At 37.1% G+C, this 25,126-nt stretch overlaps 1 protein-coding gene across 1 annotated transcript in view; it reads right to left on the reverse strand.

Annotated features, from left to right (window-relative positions):
- SPTLC3 (serine palmitoyltransferase long chain base subunit 3) overlaps window positions 1-25,126 on the reverse strand; it is a 101,099-nt gene that overhangs the window by 15,228 nt on the left and 60,745 nt on the right. The window contains exons 4-9 of the mRNA XM_087715160.1: window positions 24,972-25,120; window positions 19,918-20,042; window positions 15,998-16,091; window positions 12,516-12,621; window positions 11,994-12,213; window positions 9,624-9,750 (exon numbers count right to left, since the gene is read on the reverse strand). Of these exons, the coding sequence (XP_087571286.1) occupies window positions 9,624-9,750; window positions 11,994-12,213; window positions 12,516-12,621; window positions 15,998-16,091; window positions 19,918-20,042; window positions 24,972-25,120 (821 nt within the window). The remainder of the gene's footprint in view (window positions 1-9,623; window positions 9,751-11,993; window positions 12,214-12,515; window positions 12,622-15,997; window positions 16,092-19,917; window positions 20,043-24,971; window positions 25,121-25,126) is intronic.

Genomic DNA, 25,126 nt, shown 5'->3' on the forward strand with positions numbered 1-25,126 from the left:
CCCATTGACTTTGCTTGTAAAAAGCTTGCAAAAAGTGATCACGTGACCTTTGGACACAGTAATAGCCATAAGCATGAACCAGCTGCCAAGCAAATGAACTCTGATCACAAGATCATGAGGATGCTACAAAGGTTTTAATGTGAAAAATGATCATGTCACTTTTTTCAGTTCCGTTGTAACTTTGAAAGGTCACTAAATGAACAGTTGTAAATCGAGGACTACCTGTAATACTGATTAGTTTCAAGAGGAAGACAACTAGAGTTAGTTGAAGGCTATGGTTTTGCAGTTAACAGGTTCAACAGTGTGTGTCTATTTTTGTCTTTTGCCTCCTTTATAGCCATTTTTTAAAAAACATTTCTAGAGTTCTTTGGTGCTTGATAATAAACGCATCATGTTTTCTCTGTTTTGGGGTCTTCAACATGGAATGTTATTAACATGGCTCTGTATGCTTGACCTGGCTTTGCAAAGTTATAATAATTCTGGAGAGTCAAGTACTTTGTGTTGTCCTGATTCAATAGACAAAATAAAGGTCATGGCTGACCCGGTGGTAGAGGGAGAAGAAAGTGGAATTGGGGTAATGTAAATTCTGAAAGTTCCTGTCTACAGATTTTACTTCAACCAGTTATAGAGTTAAAGCATATTTAACACTTGCTGCCATGTAACAAAATTCACAGAACTATACTCTGATATGCATTTTTGCTTAGATCAACATACCACCCACTATTATTCTATCAGCATTTGTACATCCACTTTCATGACCATTTCTCTCAAAATCCACTCCTGAAACTATCAAAAAGGATTGTCCCATTTTCAGAAACACTCATCACATTTGCATCCTTTACTAATTTTCTCAGTCTTTTACTAGTACTTGTATTGTCTGATTCATTATTTTGTCATGTGTGCGTATAGACCAATGTTTAAACCATATATTCAGAACTAAAACACACTTTTTAATGCAGGTATTTCACGGATCACCATATTAATTTATGTTTATTCTTCAAATGGCTTGACCACGTTTTTATCTTAGTGCCATATCATCCAACAAAAACCATCCATCCATGCCTGACTGCATCCACCCATCATTTGGAGTATAAATTGGAATTACCATCAACCTATGGATTCCTATTTCCATACATCTATAACAGATGCCACCAATTCATATTTTCTGGAATATAATTTAGTTTTTTCTTTCACTCACACCATCTTTCCCCATATGTATTTGTCGATTCCACAAGATCTGATGCTAACAGATCTTGAATGAAGGCTAAGTCCCATCCTCTTTTTCGTGGTTTCTCAAACACCGCATATATCTATTTTGTTTCAGTTAAGTAATTATTAATTAATTAATACTTTTTGCCTAATTCTTCCATGTTGTAATCTCTGCATGCCAGATGGGCCTCTAAACACTGATCGCCTATCATGGCTTTAATTTTTTGAGGTTTTCACATAATGCTTTCCACCATCTAAAGACAATGTAGATTAGGTTATATTTGCGCCATATCTACATTCTCTGCTAACAGTAAAAGCAATATTGGTCAGTTTTGACAAATTCTGGCCAGCATGCCATAAGCACAAGGAAGCATGCTCACTTTCAATGCAATCTTAAGATTTCTAAGGGAGAGACAATACTGCAAGCCAACTTACTGTTGCTTGTGTTCCTCTAACTAGGAGGTAGGTGCACTGTATGTATGTATGTATGTATGTATGTATGTATGTATGTATGTACGCACGTGCGCACACACACACATACAAATATCATATAGACAGGTTATTATTCTTTAGAGTTTCTATTCAGCATCATTGTGACAAATTCTGCAACAGATCCAAAATAACAGCAACTGTGTCAGAGTAACTCCATTCATGTCCCCACCCAATTTTCCTGCCACTAATGCAAACAACAGCTTGGGGTTATTCCCCCCACCCCAAAAAAAACCATCTGTACTTAACATGTTTAAGAACAATGAAATGCTTAAATATTTCAAATATTTTTTAAAAAAATGTTGCTTTAAAAGTTGAAAATACTAGCAAAACTAAATACTTAAAAATGGTGTTTTCTCTTAGGAGATCTTCAGAGGAAATAGAGAAAATGGCAAAACTTGGAAATATATACATACATAAGAGATCTATGTTCCTGCTGGCTACACAAATTGCCCAAGTTGATCTGCATTTACAAAGAGGCAATTGTCCAACATTCTTTCCTTTAAGTTGTTTCTCTTGCAATGCAGTATGTTACAGCCCTACTTTCTCTTGTGAGCCTGGCTAAAGGGTGCCTTTGACTGTTGGACAGAGGAATGTTTCAAGATTTGTTAATGAATCAATGTGTTTGGGGCTATGAAGGTACAGTACCAAACTGCAGTGTGTATGTACATGTGTGTTTATGTGGATGAGTATATATTTATTTATTCACTTCACTCTTTGGAAACAGTTGGCTTGCGCATCCACAGCCATTCTGTGATTTCATCTAAGTGTGTTTTCCCCCATCCAGACCTGAACAGCCTCCAGGCACAAGGCCAGGTCCTCCATTTCATCTCCTGCCTGAATTATGCTAGCTGTACTCCCACGATTATTTTCTGCTTTGCTCTGTTAATTTGTTATGAAGGGCACAGCGTCCATGTGTCCCTGCACTGTCAACATTTTTTTAAAAAAGCCAATAAAAATCCTGTCATCGTATGTCCCTGATTTAAACCAACATGAACAGGATGGCCTATGGCAAAAGTTGTTTGAAACAGGGGAAAAAATGTGGGAAATAACTCAAATAGGGACAATTTGTTTTCATTGCAAGATCAAAGACGTGACTTTTCACCCAAGTTTAATGGGTCTCAACTTTAGGGTTGTTGGCTGTACCTGTCCCTTCAGGTCATGCTGTCCATCCTGGCCCTGTCACACTTAGTTCAGGGCCTGCTTGTACCATCCCAGCTGTAGCTCCTCCTTTCTATAGTTTAGGATGAGAAGTAGGGCTCCATATAGCTCCAATGTTAATCCCTTCTTAAAATACTACTGCAGTTAGGACTGGGCCTTATTAGCCTGCTTGTTCTTAAGTAGCTTCATTTTTAAAATTTTTGTACTGGTGTATGAAAAGACTACAGTGTTGTGGGCCTCAAGCTAATGGATTAAATCTCATGTGGCCCTTAGGTCTACGTCCACTGCACTAGAATGAAACAGCATATAAAGCTAACCCCTTTCATAGGAGGGGAAAAATAGATACTAACTGCAGGGTTGACATTTAATGGGCCCAAATTTTTCAGATTATATGTTTTTATTTCTCAGATGTATCTACTTGGAAACCTGGATATTAGCCCTTTGAGGAAACAAATGAAAAAAATGAAGCATAAACTCTGAGATATAGTTGCCTTTCAGGATGGAGTGTTTTTTTGAAGTAACTCACCTAAGCGTTTAAAAACCAATATATCAAAAAAACCTTACAATGTGTCTGCCACAAATTTAGTAATGCCTTATTCATATTCCATGGCTTTGATATTTGCTTTAATTGTAATGACATAAGTAGAGAGCAATATGAAATCAAATACAGGTGTGTGCAGTTACCCAGTGTGAGATGCCCATATGTTTTAAACCAGATATATTTCAACCTTCCATCTTTACTCCCTTACCCCTTCCCTCCATCTTCAAATTCAAAACTCAGGCTCCTTCCTTAATCATTTAAAGAGATATTTATGACCAAGAGAAAACATCAGGAAGCTGTGCATAAAACTCCATATTTTCAGCAATACTTTTCTCCCCAACTAAACAATACAATTCTCAAAGATGTCGGTTTGTTTCCACCTTAATATAGTTTTGGCACAAGAATAAAACTTTTCATTATTCTTTAAGAAGGATTCAGAGTGACAAACAGTGCAAAGAAAAAAACAATGAAAAAGATCAGGAGCCTGGACACTAAATCTTAGGAGGAGAATTTGAAGGTTAGATTTCAGAGCTACTCCTTATAGGAATCCCATTCATAGAGAATTGATATGTTAGGAAGTTAAGCAGGACCCTGAATTTCCAACGTGGAAATCCTTATTTTGGGTTGCATTCTGTGATATCATATTGGTCGGGGTGGGTTGAAAGTATAGTTTAGAGACATCTTGATAGCAACTGATAAGACTGAGATCAGAGACAAATATGAACAAACTATTCAAACAACTGAAGGATATCAACTGTCCTGTATTGACCCAGAGCATAATTAATTTTAAGTGTAATTTAAGGCAGTCTTCAATCCAATATTAGGAAGTTTTCTAACAGTAAGAGCAGTTTGACAGTAGAACCAAATAATCCGGGAAATGGATATATTCCAATTTGCTAGATAGATACAAACAGAGGCTGGATTTCTTGGAGAAACTTTAGCTTGGATTCTTGCACTGAAGAAAAGGTCAGACCTGATTGCATGAATGGCCTCTTCCAACTGTTCCATATTGCTGGTTATTATAAGATTATGCTTCAATTTAAATTAATTATGTTATTGTCATGGTCTTGACTGAATTTATGCATAAGAATATTTGGATTTTCCTTGGGCCATTCTTTGTATATATGCCAAAAATCTCTGCCGGAGAGCAAAAAAGCATAGCAAACAGCAGAAATCTGAAAATGACATTCCTGAAAAATGTTATGTTTTTATGTAAAAACATTCAAGCAAGTGTTGTTTCTTTTTGAGACATAAACAAAACACGCTTTATCCTTTCTTACACCAATACCATTGTGAGCAGACGTGAAGGAATTACGAAGGGATAGTGTGTATTTGTCTGCGTGTTTGAAAGGCAAGCGGAGAAGGAAAGAGGAACTTCTGTACCAGATGATAAAAAGGATGTAAGTTGCTCCTTCCTCAGCCTTGCCACTTTCATCTCATTTTTGTTTGTGTGTTTTTGCGGTCAGAGAGACCACACACACTTAACTGAAAGCCTCCCCCACCCCCCATATGCATGTTTGGCTGAGCTATTTTAACACACAAGAACAGATATTACAGTGATAGGTACTTTGGAAAAACCTCAGGGCTTGAACACAATTACAGACTCGTAGCCAGATGCAGCTCAACATTAAATCAAGGTAACTTAGCAAGGGCATGACATGGAGCCGAAATGGTGAGTGTGTTTTGCCTGAAGCAGGTTTCAATGTGTCACTTTTACAAGTTCAAGCTGTAGCTGGAATACTTAGGTTTTAATTTCTTAGTGCTCTGAAGACTTGAGAGCACATCTGGTTTGAAGTCAAAGGAAGGGCTAGTTATCTCCTCCACACCTCCTCCTTCCCAAATATACATTTGAAATGAGCGATCTTCCTGAGAACATGACAATAGAGATTTAAGAATTTCTACCTATATTCTTTTTGGGTGATGGGAGGACACTTAAATCCTTTAAATTCAGGACTGTATTCCTTCCAAACAATGTACTACACTCCTCCTCCTCCATCAGTATTGTCCCTCACACTGCGCAGGTCGGAGCGGATCCGCCATCGGCCTGTCCATCTGTCTGACTACGCTTGCGCGATCTGGGGGGAAGGAGTGTTAAGTTCTCGGACTGCCAACCTGGGCTGAGCCAGGTTTCGCTGATTGCTAAATGTAGCCATGGATTGGCTGGCCGCCTGAGAGCGGTCTTACAAATAGCCGTCAGACGGCTTCTCTTCTCTGCCTGTTGTAATTCAATGCTAGCTTGTTAATAAATGGTTAACTGCAACTTAGTGTCTGGCATTACCTCGGCTTGCGAACAAAGCAATGTCACCCAAAGGATGTGCAAAATAACCCCCAAAACACTAAGGATGAACCATATGTCTGTGAGAGAGCCTGTGCTGATATAAAGACAGGCTTTACCCATGACCTAGAGATGGAACTATATTTTTATATTTCAAATATGCTTTCTACTGATACAGATATGACAGTAAATTGTGAAGACAGATGTGGGGAATAACACACAGAGCATTCAGAACTCATAAGAATATATTCTGGATTGATATACCACACACATACAAATACTTCTTGAATTTATGTAATTACTATAAATATAGCTATTTAAAAAGTTAAGAGTATGTCTTTCCTATCAATGGGCACTAGCTCTGAATTATATATGGGGCACTGGCATAGAGAAAATATCTTACAAAACTATAATTCCTGTTAATGTGTAATTCCTATTACAATATACCATTTAAATGGGAAGAAAAGGCCTTATAATAAAAGCTCTATTTTTTTTTCTGGTTGGTTTCAGATAAACTGTTCTGACTTAAAACATCCTCCCCCCCCCAAAAAAAATGTGGCTGAATGGGGTGACTAAGAAGAGGGAGTACCATCAACCTGCTCAGGGACGGGTTGCTACTGGCATTACTGTTAGTTTGGCACACAAATTTTTTTAGGTGTGTGTCCTTTGATTCTTGTGCTCTGCAATAGCCAGAAACTCTGCATAAATATGACCTTGCCTGCAATAAAGCAGATTTTCTAATCTTACTGATTCTATGAAGTTTCTGCAATTAGCTGTTAACTAGATGCAAAGTTAAACTTCCAGATAGACATATTCTTTTTGCCATATCTGGATAACGCCTGGCACTTGAGGTGTGATGCAGTGAGGAGAATCAGGGAATGTGGCTCTTCCAAACCTGAGACAGATACAGAAAGAGACAACCCCATAACAACCCTACAGTCTATCAAGTAAAAGTCTAAGAAGCAAATAACTTGCTCTCAAGATGATACACTATTGTATTTGGTAGGTGGGTGTTTATTGGCTCTGAGACTATTTCAAGAACATCATGAAAACAAGTACTAGCCCAAAGCAAGAACTTTTTGTCCATCTTACAGTAATTACCCATGACAAAGATCCTTAGTTTTAAAGAAATCAAAAGTGAGTCAGACAAAAATTAAAAAGTATTACGTTTTGCCTAAATGTTAAGAAATACACTGAGAACATGTGCTCTGCCTTGATAACATGCAGATTATATTTGTAACAGAAAGCTTTTTATAAAAATTGGTTTGGCAGAACTGAAGCCTCCACTGTGCCAGAGATTAAATAAACTTCTGATCTCACCATTAAACCGAAGATAGATTACCACCCCATCAAATATTGTTAATAGCAAATGAGAGCAAGACCAATTCAAAAGTTTCTGAAAAAGACATCTAATACCTTTTATATATACTATATATCAGTCAGATTTAATAAAAGCTACATCAACAGGAGTCAATTTAGTATAGTGGTTAAAGCAGTGGTGGGTTCCGGCGTCCTCCGCATGAATGTGTGCAGTGCGTGCGCACACTCGCGCATGCATCTTACCCTCCAGCAATGCGTCCATGATGCTCCAGCTGCTCAGCGGAGCATTGCACAAACACTATACGCGCCACGCACGTGGAAGCACCTAAGACTTTAACAACAGGTAAGGATGACGGGCGGGCCCTCCAGAGCACCGTACCGGAATGGTATCTGGTGCTCCAGGCAGGCACCGGTACACCCGTACCGGGGCATACCGCCTGCAACCCACCACTGGGTTAAAAGCATCAGGCTATAAACTAAAGATTGTGAATTCTAGTCCTGTCTTACAAACAAAGCCAGTTGTATGACAGTCAGTCACTGTCTCTCGGCCCTAGGGAGAAAGCAATGGCTAATCATTTCTAAAAACGTTGTCCAGAAAAGAACAAGCAAAATACTTATCAATATCAACAAGAATTATTCTACTCTGGGCTCCACCCATGTGCAAAAGTTTGCAGAACTCTTCTGAGCTAAGCTGAATCTATTAACTCCGACAAGCCCAAAGAAACATTGTAAATGTGCCTTCGTAGTATTTCCTTTGGGACTGTGGCACAGGTGTTCTCTGTTTGCCACCCTGATCCTCAATGTCCCTCTCCAGTCGAGACGTTGTTGTATCTCCCCATCACAACCAAATAATCTGAAGGGTGATGAACATGTAAGAAAAGAAAACTATTTGAAATGCTGCTATTTTGATTTTCCACTGGACAGTTGGAGGGTGAGCAGATATGGTTGTGTGGCTCAGGGCAAATGCAATTATAAGAATTTGTCTGAAAAAGGTGATCTACAGCCTCACCCTCTCCCATACTAGCTTTTTACATTTAGGAGTCCTCCATGTGCCTGCAATGCTAAGTAAGGCACTTTTTAGTAATACAGCCACGCCTTATTCAAACAACAAAAAGGAACAGGTACATTCTAAACATTTCAAACATTCTTAGCATTTAAGCAAATAAAGATGCCTGTGCACAAAAAAAATGTTACCATACAAATGATCACTTGGTGTTGTAATGTGAATTAGAGCCACTGCATTGTTCCAATGAGTTCACAGCAACACCACAGATGTTATAGGAGAGCATTTTTGTCAAAAATAGTACTGAAATAAAGACTTGTAATTTACTTGTCAAGCTTGGGGAGAATCCTTTGATATTGGAAAAATCAGGACAATATTGCCCTCCATTGGCAAGAATGTTTATATACAGAAACACTTAAACCAGTCTATTTTTACAATATCAATTGCAAACTCTTCCTGTAAATTAAGTTTCCATGGCGTGGTGCCAGTTTAGAAATGGTACAATAATTCTGCTCACAGAAGACACTGTGCTAAAGTAATATTCTGTTCTGTTCTATGCTAGCACCTCATACAACTGGCACTTAAATGTTATAATGGTTTCATGCAGATGTGGGAAGTAAAGCCTTAAGATATGCTACCATAGCAGCAATCTAGAGCTAGACTCCTCCCTCCCCATTAACACCGAGAGGAGCTGGGCCTGGAGGAAGAAAGAACTACTGTATTACTATGTGTCCCACCTCTAATTCCCACAGCCAGTCCAGAAGTATACAATGGATTGATAGTATCAGAAACCATTGAAAAGTCAGAAAGAGCTAGGATGGATGCTTGCCCCATTCCCATGCAGGTCATTGTCAAAGCTTTCCCAGTACTAGGTCCTTGTCTGAAATCAGATTGAAATGGGTCCAATAATCTTCCTCCAGGGATCTTTAGAACTCTAAGGTGACAACACCCACCCCCCCCAAACATCCTTCCCTAAAATGAGGGACTTGAAGACAGCACAAAAAACAAAACAAAAAAAGGTTGAGGAGGGTATATGAGAATCAGCAAGGTGTATGAATGACTGTTGCAGTGTGAGTGCGGAGAGGACGGGGAGAGTACACAGGTGGGAGACATACGCCGCAGCCCAGCAATCGATGACCTTCACTGCTGGCTTCCCAATAAACTCTCTGGGGATCCTGGCAGGAAAGCTTGCAAATGACGATCACATGATCGTGGGGTGCTGCAATTAGTCATAAGCACAAACAAGTTGCCAAGCAACCAGATCACAATCATGTGACTGTGGGGACACTGGGATGGTTGGAGCTCTAAAGACCAGTTGAAAGCACCATTTGTTTACTGCCATCATAATTTCAAATAGTCACTGAACATCAAGGACTATTTGTATATTTAATGTAAATTAGATAATAAAAACATGGCATGAGCAAGGGACGGTAAAACATGAAACTTCCTTCAAGGCATGCACCATCTTCCAAGGAGAATTATGTGACTCAGATATCTTGATCTAAAAATAAACATCTTCATTCATGATACCAAATACGTTTACAGTATATACTATTATGATGACAATTTCATCTATTTTCAATACAAACAAGACTGGCCGACACCAGGTTAGTGAAATATCCTACCTTGTGTGGTCCCATCTAGTCCCATGACACATTTCATTGCTCTTATAATTTGTTCGGCTATAGGAGGAGCCATAGAGGTAGCATAAATTGCACTATGCGAATGAATTCGTAGGTAGTCCACTAATTCCTTAAATCGAAAAAGAACAATATTTCAGTGTGGTCATCAAAAAACCCCTTTTCTGCTAAAATAAAAATTGGCAAATGAGAGAAACAGCCTTCTTCCTGTGCATAAAATTGCAGAATAACATGATTTAATTTATCACTAAATGGCTAATAAATTCTTGTCCCCTTATCATTGAAATTTTCTTCAAACATGTTTCTGGATATTTCCTCAATCAGCCTTAAAGCAAAACATTCAAGACAAATGAAGAAACAAAACCAATACATGGCAAGAAAAATGTATTTCTAAATTATCTTGAAAAAACATAAAATTCCTTATTTTGATTTTATTCATATATAATACATGCATCACATACCCAGAAGAATGAAATAGTGCTACTTTGCTAGAACAATTTTTATGTTGATTCTGATTCTAGTATGAACATCGTTATCATTATCTTCCTTTTTTTTTTTAAACTCCCTGCCTTTCTGTTTTGTACTTCATTGTGAATCATGTCAAGGGATGTGAACTTCCTCCTTAAAAATTATTATCCACTCTGGCGCCTTGGGATTTATCTGATATAAATCTAAATTCATAAAATTAGTGCATAAACTAAATATACTACATAGAATTTATTGTTTAAACATAGTATGCTATCCTTATCCAGCTCTCATATTCATTTGAAAACAATATAGCAATTGAAAGCTAACCTTACTATTTATGTAAAATAAGATTGTAATTGTAATTTTAGCTGTACGTACTAGTTTGGCAAGTTCAGCAGGCAAACTAAAAGAGGCGGCTGGTATGACTAATTAAAGAGAGTCATTTTCCTAGTAAGTTTTTAGGGCACCGTATATGCTTGCGTTTTCATGATCAAATCTATCAAAGCATTTTGAAAGTGCTTGAGAACAATATGGAAATAGTTGCTGTATTTTCAGCTTACAACAGTACAGTTTCTGACAACCTTAAACTGTGAGCAATCTGCAGGCAGACCAGTGGAATGAAATACTGACAGAGAAGAAAGGTTTATTCTTACCATCCTTAGGAATTACTAACGATCTCTACATTCTATGCCATTTGAGCACTCCTAAACTATTTGTCAGCCTTCAGAGGTGGTTGAACTCTTAACAGGTGTAACCAAATGGTATCACAAATGGTGAAAATTTTTTAGTTGAGTAGTATGTGGAAGGACAGAGATCCCCATCCCCAAAATAGGGAAAGAAGGAATGCCGGAATCGGAGTACTGATTATGCTCCACAGCATATTACTTGGGATGGAATCTATGCAGGTTGGCCCAATTAAAGATCTTTAGAATCAGAGCAATAAGGTATTAAAGACAAGGAATCAGCATGTATCCTCCATAGTCCATACCTACCCCCCAAAAATTCTAAGTCCATACCTATCCCCCCAAAATCTCTGAGAATTGCATAAGAATATTTTGACCAGAAGAGCAAGATCATTTCATACAATTTTCTAGAGAAAATTGACTATTTTTCTCATTTAAAAATGAAAATGGATTCATGAAGCTTCATAGAGAATTACATTTACTTTGACGTTTACTGATAGTGCTTGCTTAATGACCACTCCTTCAGTGAACTTTGGAACTGAAAATGCCGAACTAGTATTTATGACCAGTCCTCGGATTTATGTTATTTGCCCCCACTGTCATAACATCATGATTAGGGTGCTTGGAACCAATCTTGCAATTGCATTGTAGTATCTCCATGTGATTGAATTTGTGACCTTCTTTGCCAGTTTCCTACAAACAAAATCAATGGTGAAGATGGGTAGAGATTGCAAGTGATGACCGCGTGATTTCCTCACTTAACAACTCTTGATGATATGCTTAACAACAACAACAACAACCGGAAGTGGCAGAATTTCCATCCCTGTGATATAGTCATGTGACATCTTACATTTCTGACAATGATAGAAATTCCAGTCCCAATTCATGCAGTTAAGTAAAGGCTACCTGTAATTTCCTTAAATTGGCAAAACCCAGGTACCCAAAATTGGCCATTTTGCTCTCAGCTTTTGGCAGTGCAATCTCAAGATGCTCGGAGAGTTTCAAAATGAGGCTGAAGGCTGCAAACCCATCCCAGCTGAGAGGGAAAACTTCTTGTAAAGTTTGAAAATCACTAGGATTTAGAAAAGTTCAAATCACCCTTGTTTCCTGTCTCAATCCATAATTTCAATTCTTTTAGGAGCCACTTATTGTAACATTCATAATAGTTTGGCTACTGTTGAATGCCAATGTTTCCTGCTGTTACCTTTTTGCCAGCTATATAACCTCCAGCTGCTCCAAAACTTTTTGTGAATGTTCCCATCAATACATCAATATCATTAGGATCCATTCCAAAGTATTCCACAACTCCTCTTCCTGTAGGACCAACAGCACCTATGCTGTGGGCTTCATCCAAGTAGACGTAGGCTTTGTATTTTCTCTTTAAGGAAACAACTTCTGGCAAGCGTACAATAGAGCCTTCCATGCTAGAAGAAGAAGAAAGTTAATGAGGACTGAGTACATTTAATGCATGAAAACTGTATGAATTGATCCATTATAATGCCAATATCACACCAACTGTCCCCTATTCAAGTATTTACCCAAAGCAAATAAAAATTCTAAAACAGAACATATAAGCAGTAGAAGAAATAAATTAATAAAAATCCAGTTTGTAGGGCATACCTTATGGCTTTTTGGTTACTGTGCTTAATACATTCAAAATATTGGAGTATTTTATATGGATTTTCTAGAATTTGCATAGTCAGTTGAAATTATATATTTTACATACCTATAAATGCCCTCTACTAGAATAAGAATTTTTTTCCATGCTCTTCGGCTTCGAGGTTGTCCCTGTATTACTGCATCCTTCAAAAGCTTTTCTAAGCTCTGCATATCTAATTTTGAAAAATACAAGATAATGTGAAATATTGTATTAAATTATATATAAAATTTCTACAAACCACAAATCTATTTTATAACAAATTTAAACCAAGTGTGAGATGCTTAGAAAAACAAACCAAACTTCTGTATGAAATATTACTATTGTAACTTTAGTATATGGACTAGTGATCTAGTGAAATACAAATAACAATGTTTTTTCACAATCTCTTTTAGGAAAAAAACATTAAACTTGACATATTAATATGATATGCTTTAGAGTTATTTCTATTTTATCCCTGCTCAGTCATAGTCTATTAAGTTTCCTGATATAAGGCATGATCCTTCAAATTAATGTATGTTATCAAGTTATTGATTACAAATTGAAATATTTCAAAATATAATGCTGTTGCAGTTTGGAGGGACAAAGAAACCAAATAATGCAATAACAAATTTTAATTTGCATTTTGCTTGCTTTTAAAAATGAACAGAGTTCCATTCATTGAATCTTCACACCTCTGATACAGAAAAAGGTCAAAAGCATCTCAGAATCTATGTTTGATGACATCAAAAGTACCATTCCTATCTTAAACATTCATCATCTCCCCTAGCGGAAAAAGGCTGCCTGATATTAAGGCCATGAATAGTCTTTGAAAAAGTCTCTGCAACGCGTAGGAGCATATGGCAACACATTTTTTTTTAAAATCCTGCTTTGAAAGCTGCAAAGCTAGACCCCTGAGACCATGCACCAGCCTATTCCCTCCAATTTGTATGCAAAGATCAATTCCTATCAGACTAAACTCCTGGCTTTCCTTCTGATCCTAACTGGACAAGTACGCTGTCACCTCATCCCAGCAGTGAAGGACAAATGTGAGCTTTTGGTTCAGTTTGTACTGAAAACACTGGAACTTATAATACTCAAGCACTTATCTTCTACTAATTCCTTTTTAACGGAACCTGAGGGGCATAGTTGTAGTTTGTGCATTAAAAATATATCTACATAGTTATCTATGTACATACTTCAGATGAATTCTGGTTACAAAATTGTTTTACATCAAGACAGTTGTAAGAAGTGAGAACTTTACAGTTTTACTTGTTGAAACCTGTTTTAATTATCAGATGGTGTACCAGGTAATAAATTTAGACAAGTGGGGAAGAAGTTAGATCAGGTGAAAAATTATCTTTAAGTACTCATATTTTCACAATCCACATTCAAGATATCAAGCTATTTTTCTTTATGTATTTAGAGCACAGCAACCAAGACCAAATTTTCAAAATTTCTATTGTCAATAATTACCATTCAGCTTAAAGGGAATTCTCTGTGTGGAAAAATTTTCCTGTCATCCTTAACATTGCAAAACCATTGATTTCCTTTCTTTTTTTTAAAATAAAAAATTGCATTAGATTAAAATATATATGACAAGAACTAAAACCTAGAATAATAAAGAGGAAAAAAGAATAAAAGACCAAAACCAAAACTGCAGGAAATAAAAAAAATTAAAAATATGACTTCCAAATTTCTTTTACTTTTGTTATAAATAAATATATATATATATATATATATATATATATATATATATATATATATATATATATATATATATATATATATATATATATATATATATATATATATATATATTTAACTCTTTCTTTCTTTTTTCTTTCTTTCTTTTCTGCCTTATTTGTAAAAATAATAAAGGCAGAATACAAATAAATAAATACAATAAAAAATAAAAAGTTAAATTATATCTATACTTACAATAAGTGTAAAAGAAAATTGGAAGTCACTTCTTCAATAATTGAAGTTGGCTAACATACCTACTACTCCTTCCTTCTCCTATTTTTCCTCACAACTACAACCTTATGAGGTGAGTTGGATTGAGAGAAAGTGACTGGCCCAATGTCACACAGCTGGCTTTCATGATTAAAGTGGGACTTGAACTGACAGTCTCCTGCTTTCTGTGACTTAACCACTAGACCAAACTGGTTATTTTATGGTTACAACATTGTTTACATTTTCCTGTAATCTATCATTTTTATTCTAATTATCAAAACCATATATTATATTTTCATTCCCCCCACCCCCCACACACAAAAGAAGTCAATGGTTTTCAATCATCATTCTCAGTGATTTTAAACTGATGCCATTTGTAAAATCAAGACAAAGAGGAAGATTAATCCTATTTTAAATGTTCTGGTCATAAATCTACAACATTTGAATACACATATTTGATTGGTTTTTCTGTGACTTATGTTGTTTTCATTGAAACAAACAGAAAAAATATCCTGTCTATTGCTTCAATATTTCTCATTTTGAAGGATTAAGATGATGAATTATCATCAGAACTATTTGTCGCTAAATTTAAATATCATCCCTATTTTATTGCAGTTCAGTAATACAGTACTGATCAATGTCATAGAAGTCACAAAAATAGTATTGCAGAAAAATAAAAATATGTATTCCGCAGCCATTATATATTGGTGAAAACATTGCTCACTTGAATCTTCAGATTTACAATTGAATGTTCAGTTCTAATTATGATAAATGCCAATACGTTTAAGCATTTAAACAAAAATGGATTGTGATATAAATCTTTCTTGACTAGAAATTAACCAGCATCTTAAGGGTGGAAATACCCAAAAACTCCACTAAGATTTTAGAAAGGCAGTTGTTTAATCAATTTTCCATCCAGTGAAGTGGTTTCTGTTGAACTAGGAAGGAGTTTTTGGTTTTAGTTAATATTTACCAAATTTATAGTTAGGCTTACCAGACACTGTGTGGACATCTGATAAGATAATAGCTGGGTGGGAAAAATGGTTAAAAGTAAGAGTAATATCTGTATCTGAAGACATATCTCTAGCATTTGTTCAGATCTTGAACATAGTGGCCTGATTTGATTCCAGAGTTAAATCTTAATCAAATGCTATAAAAATTTGCTTTAGCCTCAAATACTTTTTTCTATATTAACTTCATCCTTCTTAACTGTTGGTTGTGCTTTAAATTTCTTTAGGGAAAGACAAGAACTAAGGACAATAAACATGAAATTAATTAGCATTTGGAGGCCCCCATGAAAAGATGACAGAAAAGATTCCCCGTCTCAAATTTTACAGACATCTCTAAGGATAGTCTTTTGTACCTTTTCTCTATCAACATGCGAGTAAAAAAAAAAACCATAATACAGATAAAATTAATTAGTCTTAAACAAATGTAGTGTGTGCTACAAATGAGAATCAAATTTCACTGTGGTAACTTGAGGGCTCTTTCCATGAAAATTAAAAGGTTTTCCTTACATATTAAAAGTCTGAACATATAATTTCCAAAGAAAAACAGTTACAGATCTGAATTTCATTTTTGTATCAGTTAATTACAGCTGCCTCATTGATACTCACTGTTGTGCTTAAAGACTCTAACAGTAGCTCCTGACAGCCTTGCACCAAGAACAAGTGAAGTATGGTTCAACTCATCACTTAAAATTAGACAACCCTGTGGAAATACATAGCAAAGAATTACAATAATATATACGTTATTGTAATAATAATAATATATTACAATAAATTAAGCAACGAAACAAACAAGAATATTATTTGCCTTATTTAACATCGCTGTAATTATCGCCAGCTATCAAAAATAGTAAATAAAAAACTAAGGAACCTAAGGAAAATACTCTGCAGATGCCCCTCTTTTTCTTGCTCTCAGAAATGAATTAAAAGAAACCACGACTTAAAGCATTATAATAAACAGAATAAAATCAATACACACTAACACATACAGTACATGTGTGTATATAATTTTATTAAGAATTTTGATTATTAATAAAATCTAATGCAAAGTAAATTTAAAGAATAGAAGGAAAGAGTAAGAAATAGTAAGGCTACTTATTTCAGATTCTTTGAACTCTTATGATTAAAATTGTTTTTTGTTCAGGTTAGAAGGCAAACTCACTCAATGTTTTCAAACTTCTCATTCTGAAAGTCTCCAAAAGCTTAAACGTAGTTAATGAGCAATTTCAAAAAAAGATTATTAGTAAGTGAGATTAGCAAATGTAGGCACAGGTTGCATGGTTGCAAACAAGATGGCTATTGCTGCACTTCCCAGCCAGCATTCAAACCAGTAAGATACAGCTGTCTTCTAGTCTTGTTCTAAGAGTGGCTGTCTGAGACACAGGTAGGTTATCTCCCAACCTCTCTTTGCCCACAGAGATTCTGAAGAACTGGTCTACTCATCAGCTCTTCATTCTTCATGGCAGTCATCAGCTCCATTTTCATGAAATCTTCAATTCCCTCATTCCTCCCCTGGAAGCCAAGGTTTTTCAGCTGGCATGTAGTTTAACTAATGACAGGTCCCCCTCAAGTGCCAGACGGCCAACTGGAGCCACTGAGGATTTGGGTGAGGAATGGCCCCCTGACTGAGGGAGATCTGCTCCTGAGGAATGCACCAGTGTTTGATCACTGGTAGATCAACAAGGTCGGCGAACCAGGATCGTCTCGGTCAATGTGGTGTGACCAGCAGCACCTCTGCTCCCTCCAACAGGATCTTCTTGATTACCTGGGGAATGAAATTGAGATGAGAGGCGGGAAGGCGTACAGGAGGCCAGGAGGCCAACGACATTGAAGGGCGTCCATCCCTTCCGCTCTGGAGCACTGGAACCGCGAGAAGAATCAGGGGAGATGCGTGTTTGTTAGACTGGCGAACAGGTCTACCATCGAAAGACCAAATCTCTGGGATAGTTGGTAAAAGAGAAAAGGATGGAGCTGCCACTCCAAGTTGCTGATTGTAGTTCTGCTTAACCAGTCTGCAGTTACATTCTCTTCCCCTGAGATGTGATCCACCCTCAGTGACTCAAGGTGGCATTCAGCCCAACGCCTGAGTGCCTCCGCGTCCAACATCAGGGCCTTTGATTGAATTCCGCCCTGATGGTTAATGTACGCCTTGGTGGCAATGTTGTCCGTCAATATTAGGATGTGCGCGCCTTCGATGTGTTGGCGGAAATGTCGAAGAGCTAGCCTGGCCGCCCTGAGGTCCAGCCAGTTTATGTTGTGGGTGAACTCTGCTGGCGACCACCTGGCCTGCGTCACATGTGTATGAAAGTGAGCTCTCCAGCCGTACAGGCTGGCATCTGTCATTATAACAAGGCGTTCTGGATCCTTGAACAGAGAGCCCCTTCTCAGGGCCGGTGACTGCCACCATCTGAGTGACATGATGAGCTCTGGAGGACCCCTGATGACTCTTGGAGGTTATAAGGGAGGTTATGCTGTCTGCTCGCTGTTATGTGAGGTAAACTTTGCAAGCGATGGAGTCGATCACCGTGTCCAGATCTTGAATCCTGGAGGTTGGAATCAGGTGACTCTTCTCCCGATTGACAGAGAAGCTGTGCTGCTCAAGGGTGTGAATGGTGAGGTTGAGGTCCCGATGTGCTTGTGGGACGGATGATGACTGCAGGAGGATGTCGTCCAGGTAGCAGACGAACCATACAGGACAAGATCAGAGACTCACTGCGACTGCGGCCAGGAGTTTTGTGAATGTTCTTGGAGCCGACAAGAGGCCTAAGGGAAGGGCCTTGTACTGGTAATGGTGGTCTGCAAACTGGAACCTCAAGAATTTGCGATGCGCTGGGTGAATGGGGACGTGCAGGTAAGCCTCCTTCAAGTCGATTGATGTCATCAGATTGTCCTGCTTGATGCAACTCAATATGGCTTGGAGTGATTGCATCTTGAAACGTTTGTACGCCAGATGGATGTTGAGTTTCTTGAGGTCCAGTATTGCTCTCCCCCCCGCCCGATGCCTTGGGAATGAGGAAAAGGATCGAATAAAATCCCCTGCCCTCCAGACCTGGAGGTATCTGCTCGATGGCCACTATGTCCAGTAAATGCCTGATCTTCGCCTGCATCAGCTGGTGTTTGAGGGGCGATTTGCGAAGGGGGCAGCGGACGAATGTCCACGGGGCATTCCGGAGAGCTCAGATGAGCCTCCGGGACTAAATAGAGTCCTCTGACAGCTTAAACCTCCTACCTTGCCCCTGAGCTCGCCAGTGGCCGCTGACGAGCCTCCCGGTGCAGCCTCAACCGCATGTTAGCGCAGAAGGCTGATTAGCTCCAAGCTGACTGATCCACGCATGAGGGAAGTGAAGAAGCAAGGAAAAAACGCCTTCCAACGAGAAAATAACAAAACCTAAAGCTATCTAATGCTACATAGTGAAACAAAAATAAGAAAAGGCTACACTAATCTAATTTGGAGAGTCCAGCTTGCTGTCCAAGGACTGGATCTCCCCAATGCGTCCTTTTAGGGTGACTGAGTTTTTCAAACTGAACTCCAAAGGGAGCAGGAAGTGTGGCTACACTAAAGATTTAAACTCAATCCTTGGGCAGCAACCTGAAGTTAATCCATGCTTAGACACTCCAAGCAGCACCTAGGAGAATGTACTATTTGTCAAAATAAATTAGTCTTTTTTGTTTTGGACAGAGATAAGAAAGAAGATTCAGCAAATGTATTTCTTCTTTTTGTGGACGTAAGATAAAACCAGAGGCATCAACAGATGGGGAATGAATGAGAATGTGAATGTTTCAGTGTTATAATCTTTGCTTAGCCATTTTGATGAAATCATAGAATTGTGTGGATGCTTCTGAATGAATGCCAATTTAAGTAGTACAGTTTGACATTTTCCTATTTATACAACCCTAAACAGACTTACAAAAATAATTTCAGCAACTACATACAAGAAACACATTGATTTAAAATAAATGAAGCCTTTAGCGCAGTCCCTTGATTGAATTGTAGGCGCTATGTTTTTTTAACAACTATACTTAACATCACCTTTATAAGTTACTACTTACTGACTGTAGTATTACCTCATCAATAAAAAAATTAAGGATGGATCAGGTCTATTTTCTAGTAGCCTGATTCCTGAAATATTCAGATTCCCAATGAAATAAACATTTTGACAAAACTATTCTACTGTGTATAATTAAAATTCTTACAACACACCAATGGTTTCATTTATGTTAAATATCAGAAACCCTCTCTTAAACACTGCCCAAATGAAATTAATCTGCTTGTATAATTGTATTTAGTTCAGCAATATTTAAGTAGGAGAAAAAGTTCCTAGTGGTTATCCTAATATGTGCTTCTTCAACATAGCAGTGTCAGAAGCAAACGTTAATTATTAAATCAATTAAGTTTAATGCAAAATATGTGGAGAAGTACCATAGCATGCTTTGCCTTCTAAAATGAATGAGACAGCTTTCCAATGTACAGTATTTAAATTTCCTGGGCGATGATTACAACAAACATACTTGGAAGGATGTTCACTTACCTTCCCTACTAATGCTGGAATATTCATAGAATTTGTAGCAAACCCCATACCAAATGCCAGAGCTGATTCAACACCAAGGAATTGTGCTACCGTATTTTCTAACTCCACATGTTTATCAAAGTTTCCTGTTATAAACAGCAAAAATATTTTAAAGGATCTAATTAGTATCATTCATGAATATCTAAGCTCAACTGTAATACAAACTTATTTACTTTCACATAATAGACAATTTTAAAAAATCTTCATTTTAGAATTTATAATTAAAAGTGCCATGTTTCTTATAGAGAAAATATGAATTATATTACAATTAAAGTAGCTGTATTCCAATTTTTACTTTAAGGTAATGTCAGGCCTGCAGCCATCTTTTCTTTTGGATCTTTGGCCTGCCACACATTTTCTATTGTGGGAAAATGGGAGGGGGGATTGTACACAGTTAGATGATATGTAGCCATAACAAAATTCTTTCTAGAAAGCGAAGGTCATCCTTTGTCTTTACACCTCTGCACCTGACCAGAACTGGATGGGTAGAACTGCCAACATGGCAGTGGATGATTGGACCATGTGATGGACGTGTAGGTGTGGGGGCAAGATCTTGAACTTTCAACTGCGTGGGGAAAACCGAGAAGCTTTCAGATTTGGGTTTTCCCAGATGTGCCAACATGGCTCTCTTAATAAATTGGGACTTTGAGGAAAGCTTTGCCTCGGACTCTGATTTAATTTTCGATGCTATTTGGAACCCTGACAGATAAATAGTAAAGTGATAAAAATAAGTACAAACAAAACTGGAAATGCATTGAGGACTGAAGAGAAACAAACAACAAACATCCTCCACAAAAAGCAAAAGAGTGCAACAAAATGAAAATTCAACAGAAAGAATACAGCCAATAATTTCATTGGATAATCTCAGCTATAATGCCGGTTTAAAATCCTTTGAGAAATAAGGAATATTTCCTTGAGGTTGAGCTAAGCATTAGTTCTAGCGCTAAGGAAGCTTTCCCTGGAGGATGAGCTTTCTATATTAGTTGAGAAACGCCTTTCTTCTGGAGAATAGTTGGGATTTTTCATGAACAAGTACAAAAAAAAATACATATTTTGTTTCTTAGGCTACTGCTAGATCAGCAGGTCAGCGGTTCAAATCTCACCGGCTCAGGGTTGACTCAGCCTTCCATCCTTCCGAGGTGGGTAAAATGAGGACCCAGATTGTTGGGGGCAATATGCTGACTCTCTGTAAACCGCTTAGAGAGGCCTGAAAGGCCTATGAAGCGGTATATAAGTCTACTGCTATATTGCTATTAATGAAATTAAAAAATGTTAGCTTTTTTCAATTTCCCCCTTTATTTTGCACATGTATATTGAAAGTTTTAATTAGAGATAATACAATATTATTTGTATTCATTTAGTTTTGCTTACCTCTCTCAGATTTTTCTATTGCAAAGCCAAACTATAATTAGATAATCTGAAGTATCTTAGCTTTTGAATGCTACCCCCAACATATTTTAAATTCTGAAAATATAGCAGGAAATAATATAATCACTATATCTCCTTGTATCTATTCTGCTCTCCAAATAGGAAAGGGGACGAATAGTTTTCACTTATTTTTTTATTCATTTTTTTATTCATGTATAATAACATGTCAGGAGAAACTTTACAAAACTCTCGTCAGAGTAGAAGTTTCCACTAGAGAGTAGCCATGATCTTAAAGATATAGATTTGGATCTACGCTAATACATAACATAAATTTTCATGTTATGTAAAATGAATTTATATCTAAACCTCCCTTGAAAATTTCTCATTTTTGGATTATATTTTGCTTCTGTTGCCTCCCATTAAATTAGAAACCCTAATATATGCACTGAATAATCATGAGCTGCCCAAATAAATTTACCCATTCCATTTCCTTCAATTAGCAATAACTGAGAGATCACCAAGGCACTCTTTTGTAATAAAACCCAACATAACAAGCTAAAGACATTCTATCAACATATTTTGGAAAATGCCAACATGCAAATCTTATTTGTATGGCAATGGCTCACTGTTTAAACTACAATGAGAATTGGTTCAACATTGCAGGAACCCAACCTGACAAACAGCGATTTGTAAGACTAGCCCTACTGCTTTGCATATTTCTAATTAAAATCAAACTTCTGTGGGTGGTAGAATGAGGTGTCTGTGAATGTTTGTGACAAAGAGCTTTTGGGTGGGAATGAAAAGCCCAGTTCAGTTTCATCAAATTTCTCTTTTAATGCAGAAGGATAAGGCAAAGTTAAATATGGTTATGAACAGTTCTGATTCCCAAGGCTCACTGAAGCAGGATAAATTTACATATGTAGTAGAGTGAAGTAACCACAGTACATTCCATTCATTCAAGTGGATTAAATCAAGGAATTGTATCTTAATTGAAGAATACAGGTAGTGCTCAACTAATGACCACAACTGAGCTCAAAATTTATGTTGTTAAGTGAGAAATGGGTTGAGCTTTGCCCCATTTTACAACTTTTCTTGCCAGAGTTGTTAAATGAATCACTGCAGCTGTTAAATTAGTAACACGGTTGTTAAGTGAATTTAGCTTCCCCATTGACTTTGCTTGTCAGAAGTTCGCAAAAGGTGATCACGTGGACCTGGCACCCTGCAACCATCATAAATATGGACCAATTGTCAAGTATATGAATGTAAATCGCACGGCCGTGGTGATTGGTGTGAAAAATAGCAATCGAACTTAGAATTATATTCTGCTTCACAGCCCTCTCTAAGCAGTTTACAGAGTCAGCAGATTGCCCCTAACAATCTGGGTCCTCATTTTACCGATCGTGGAAGGATGGAAGGCTGACTCAACCTTGAGCCAGTCAGAATCGAACTGCTGGCAGTCAGCAGAATTTACCTGCAATAATGTATTCTAACCATTGTGTCACTAAGGCTGGGGGATGTTGTAATGTTGTAACTGTGAAAAATGGTCATGTCACTTTTTTCAGTGCCATTGTAACTTTGAATGGTCACTAAATGAACTGTTGTAAGTTGAGGACCTGTACATGCTTTGCTTGTAAAAGGTCTCAGGTTCAATCTTTGGGTTCTTGGGTTGGGCTGAGGAAAGGATCACTATAAGTATAGTTTATACTACATGAAATAAGGCAACTTTCGATTTTCTCTGGCATTTTTACTGCTGAGACACAGGAAAACAATTTGCAACAAGCTATGTATTTGAAAATTTGGTAATGTCAGAAGTTACAAAAAGGTGGTATGAAGAACTTTGTTTCTTCCCCTTGTCTAAACTTTCATGTCTCAGATAATTTCCAAAATTTCCATGATTTCTATCTGCTTTAATTAGAATGAAAATAAACATTTTCAGAATAGCAGTATTTGCACTGAATGACGAATCTCTCCTCAAGCTTGAGAAATTGATAAATGAAGAGCTATACAAATTAACTTTCCCACAAAGATAAATTACTTCTGAAACATCCAAAAGGTCCATGAGCCATCAGAATTTCTCTTATAGTGATTTTTAAAAAAAAACACTTCAATCTTGAGGGCTTAGCCACTCTCGCTTTTTTGATATCAATTCTGCATGGTTTTCAGCAAAAGCATTGCTAATGCTAATCAGAATTCATATTTCACTATAAGCTCAGAGTAGAAGGACCCTTGAGTAACACTAGCTAAACACCAAAGAGGGCAAAGGTCAGAATCTCCAACTAGAGTAATATGTTAAGATCTTATAATTTTACATACATATTCTTGGACAACTAAAACTACCTAGTGTTCTCCAGATGCTTGAGATTACAGCTCCCACATTACCTTGCTAGTGGCTATGTTGAAGTCAAACCATCTGGAGGACAACAGCTTGCCTATCATTATCATGAGTGCCTAGCATATCATGTAACTTGGGAACATTAAAACCAAACAATAATTGCTAAACTTCAACATATGGAGGGACATTACATTAATTATGTAGCCTTTGCCTAGATCGATGGGCATTTATCTATGTGGTTATATTAATATACATTTGTAACCATTCATAAACTATGTTTATCTATAATCACTCATTAATTCATAACTGTATTAATCATCCAAATTATATATTTATATTAGTGTGTGTGTGTGTGTGTGTGTGTGTGTGTGTGTGTGTGTGTGTGTGTAAAATATATAATATAAATGCTGCAAAGCCAAAAAATGTCTGATATGGGAAATGATTGCAGTGTCAAAACAATATTTAGATATCAATTGGGATCTTTTGGGATGAAAAACGCTTCTTTGATGACAAAGAGGTTATCCTTTCAATCATGGGTGTAACCCATTATTGGATCTCTACATACAATAATGCCCCTGCCTAAAAAATTGCTGCTGCCTTCATAACTACAATTGAGCACAACGTGAGATACAATTAGAATTCTCCATTCCCTTGTGTGCACATTAATGGATGACGGACTTCCAGGCTGATGAAAAATATCCTTGAAATGGGGCCAGGTCATGAAATAAATGAATAGGTATGCAAGGGTTCCACTCAACTTTTCTTCCACCTTCTCTGTTGTTAGACATTATAATAATCTGTTTTGGGGGAAATGTACAACTACATTACATGAAAGGATCGCCATGCTGCATCATGATATAATATGTCAGATGTAAGGGAGCACAGGGAAAACAGCCATGTAGAATTTTACTTCATTTGAACAAAAATGAAATAAACTTCTGGTATTAAAAGCTCTTTATATCAATGTTGCTTTTAAATGAAGTTAACTGAAATGCAATTTTAAAGCTGAACAAGTCAAATCACTCTCCTATTCTTGAAAGCTTTAAGGTGAAGTCAAAGATTATAATCCAGGCAATGCTATACATGAGCTGTTTCAGCTGAGCAATAACTACTCATAGTTTAACAGTTTCTGGTTCGGCAGCTAGTAATTGTTTATAGGAGTGGTTGGGTATCTAGGTAAATAAGAGCAGCCACCCAAGTGAGTTGCTTTAAGATTATGTGTTAATGAATACAATTCATTAAGAAATCAAATCTACATTATATTTTTTAATGAGATCTCTAGACTCAGATTTTAATAATATTAATTTTAACTTACCCATTTCCTGTCTGGTGCTACATACTCCTGTGCCATATTTATTTAACACTGAACTCACTGTCTTCAAAGCATTGTGGTCAGTTTCTGCAAAGCCAAGGTAATTATATGAACCCATATTTATTACATTCTTGATTATCCTTCCAGTGAACCTATAA

The sequence above is a fragment of the Thamnophis sirtalis genome, unplaced genomic scaffold (assembly GCF_051295495.1).
Source record: "Thamnophis sirtalis isolate CommonGarterSnake01/CBP01778 unplaced genomic scaffold, rThaSir2_p1.2 scaffold_5, whole genome shotgun sequence".
NCBI lineage: Eukaryota > Metazoa > Chordata > Lepidosauria > Squamata > Natricidae > Thamnophis > Thamnophis sirtalis.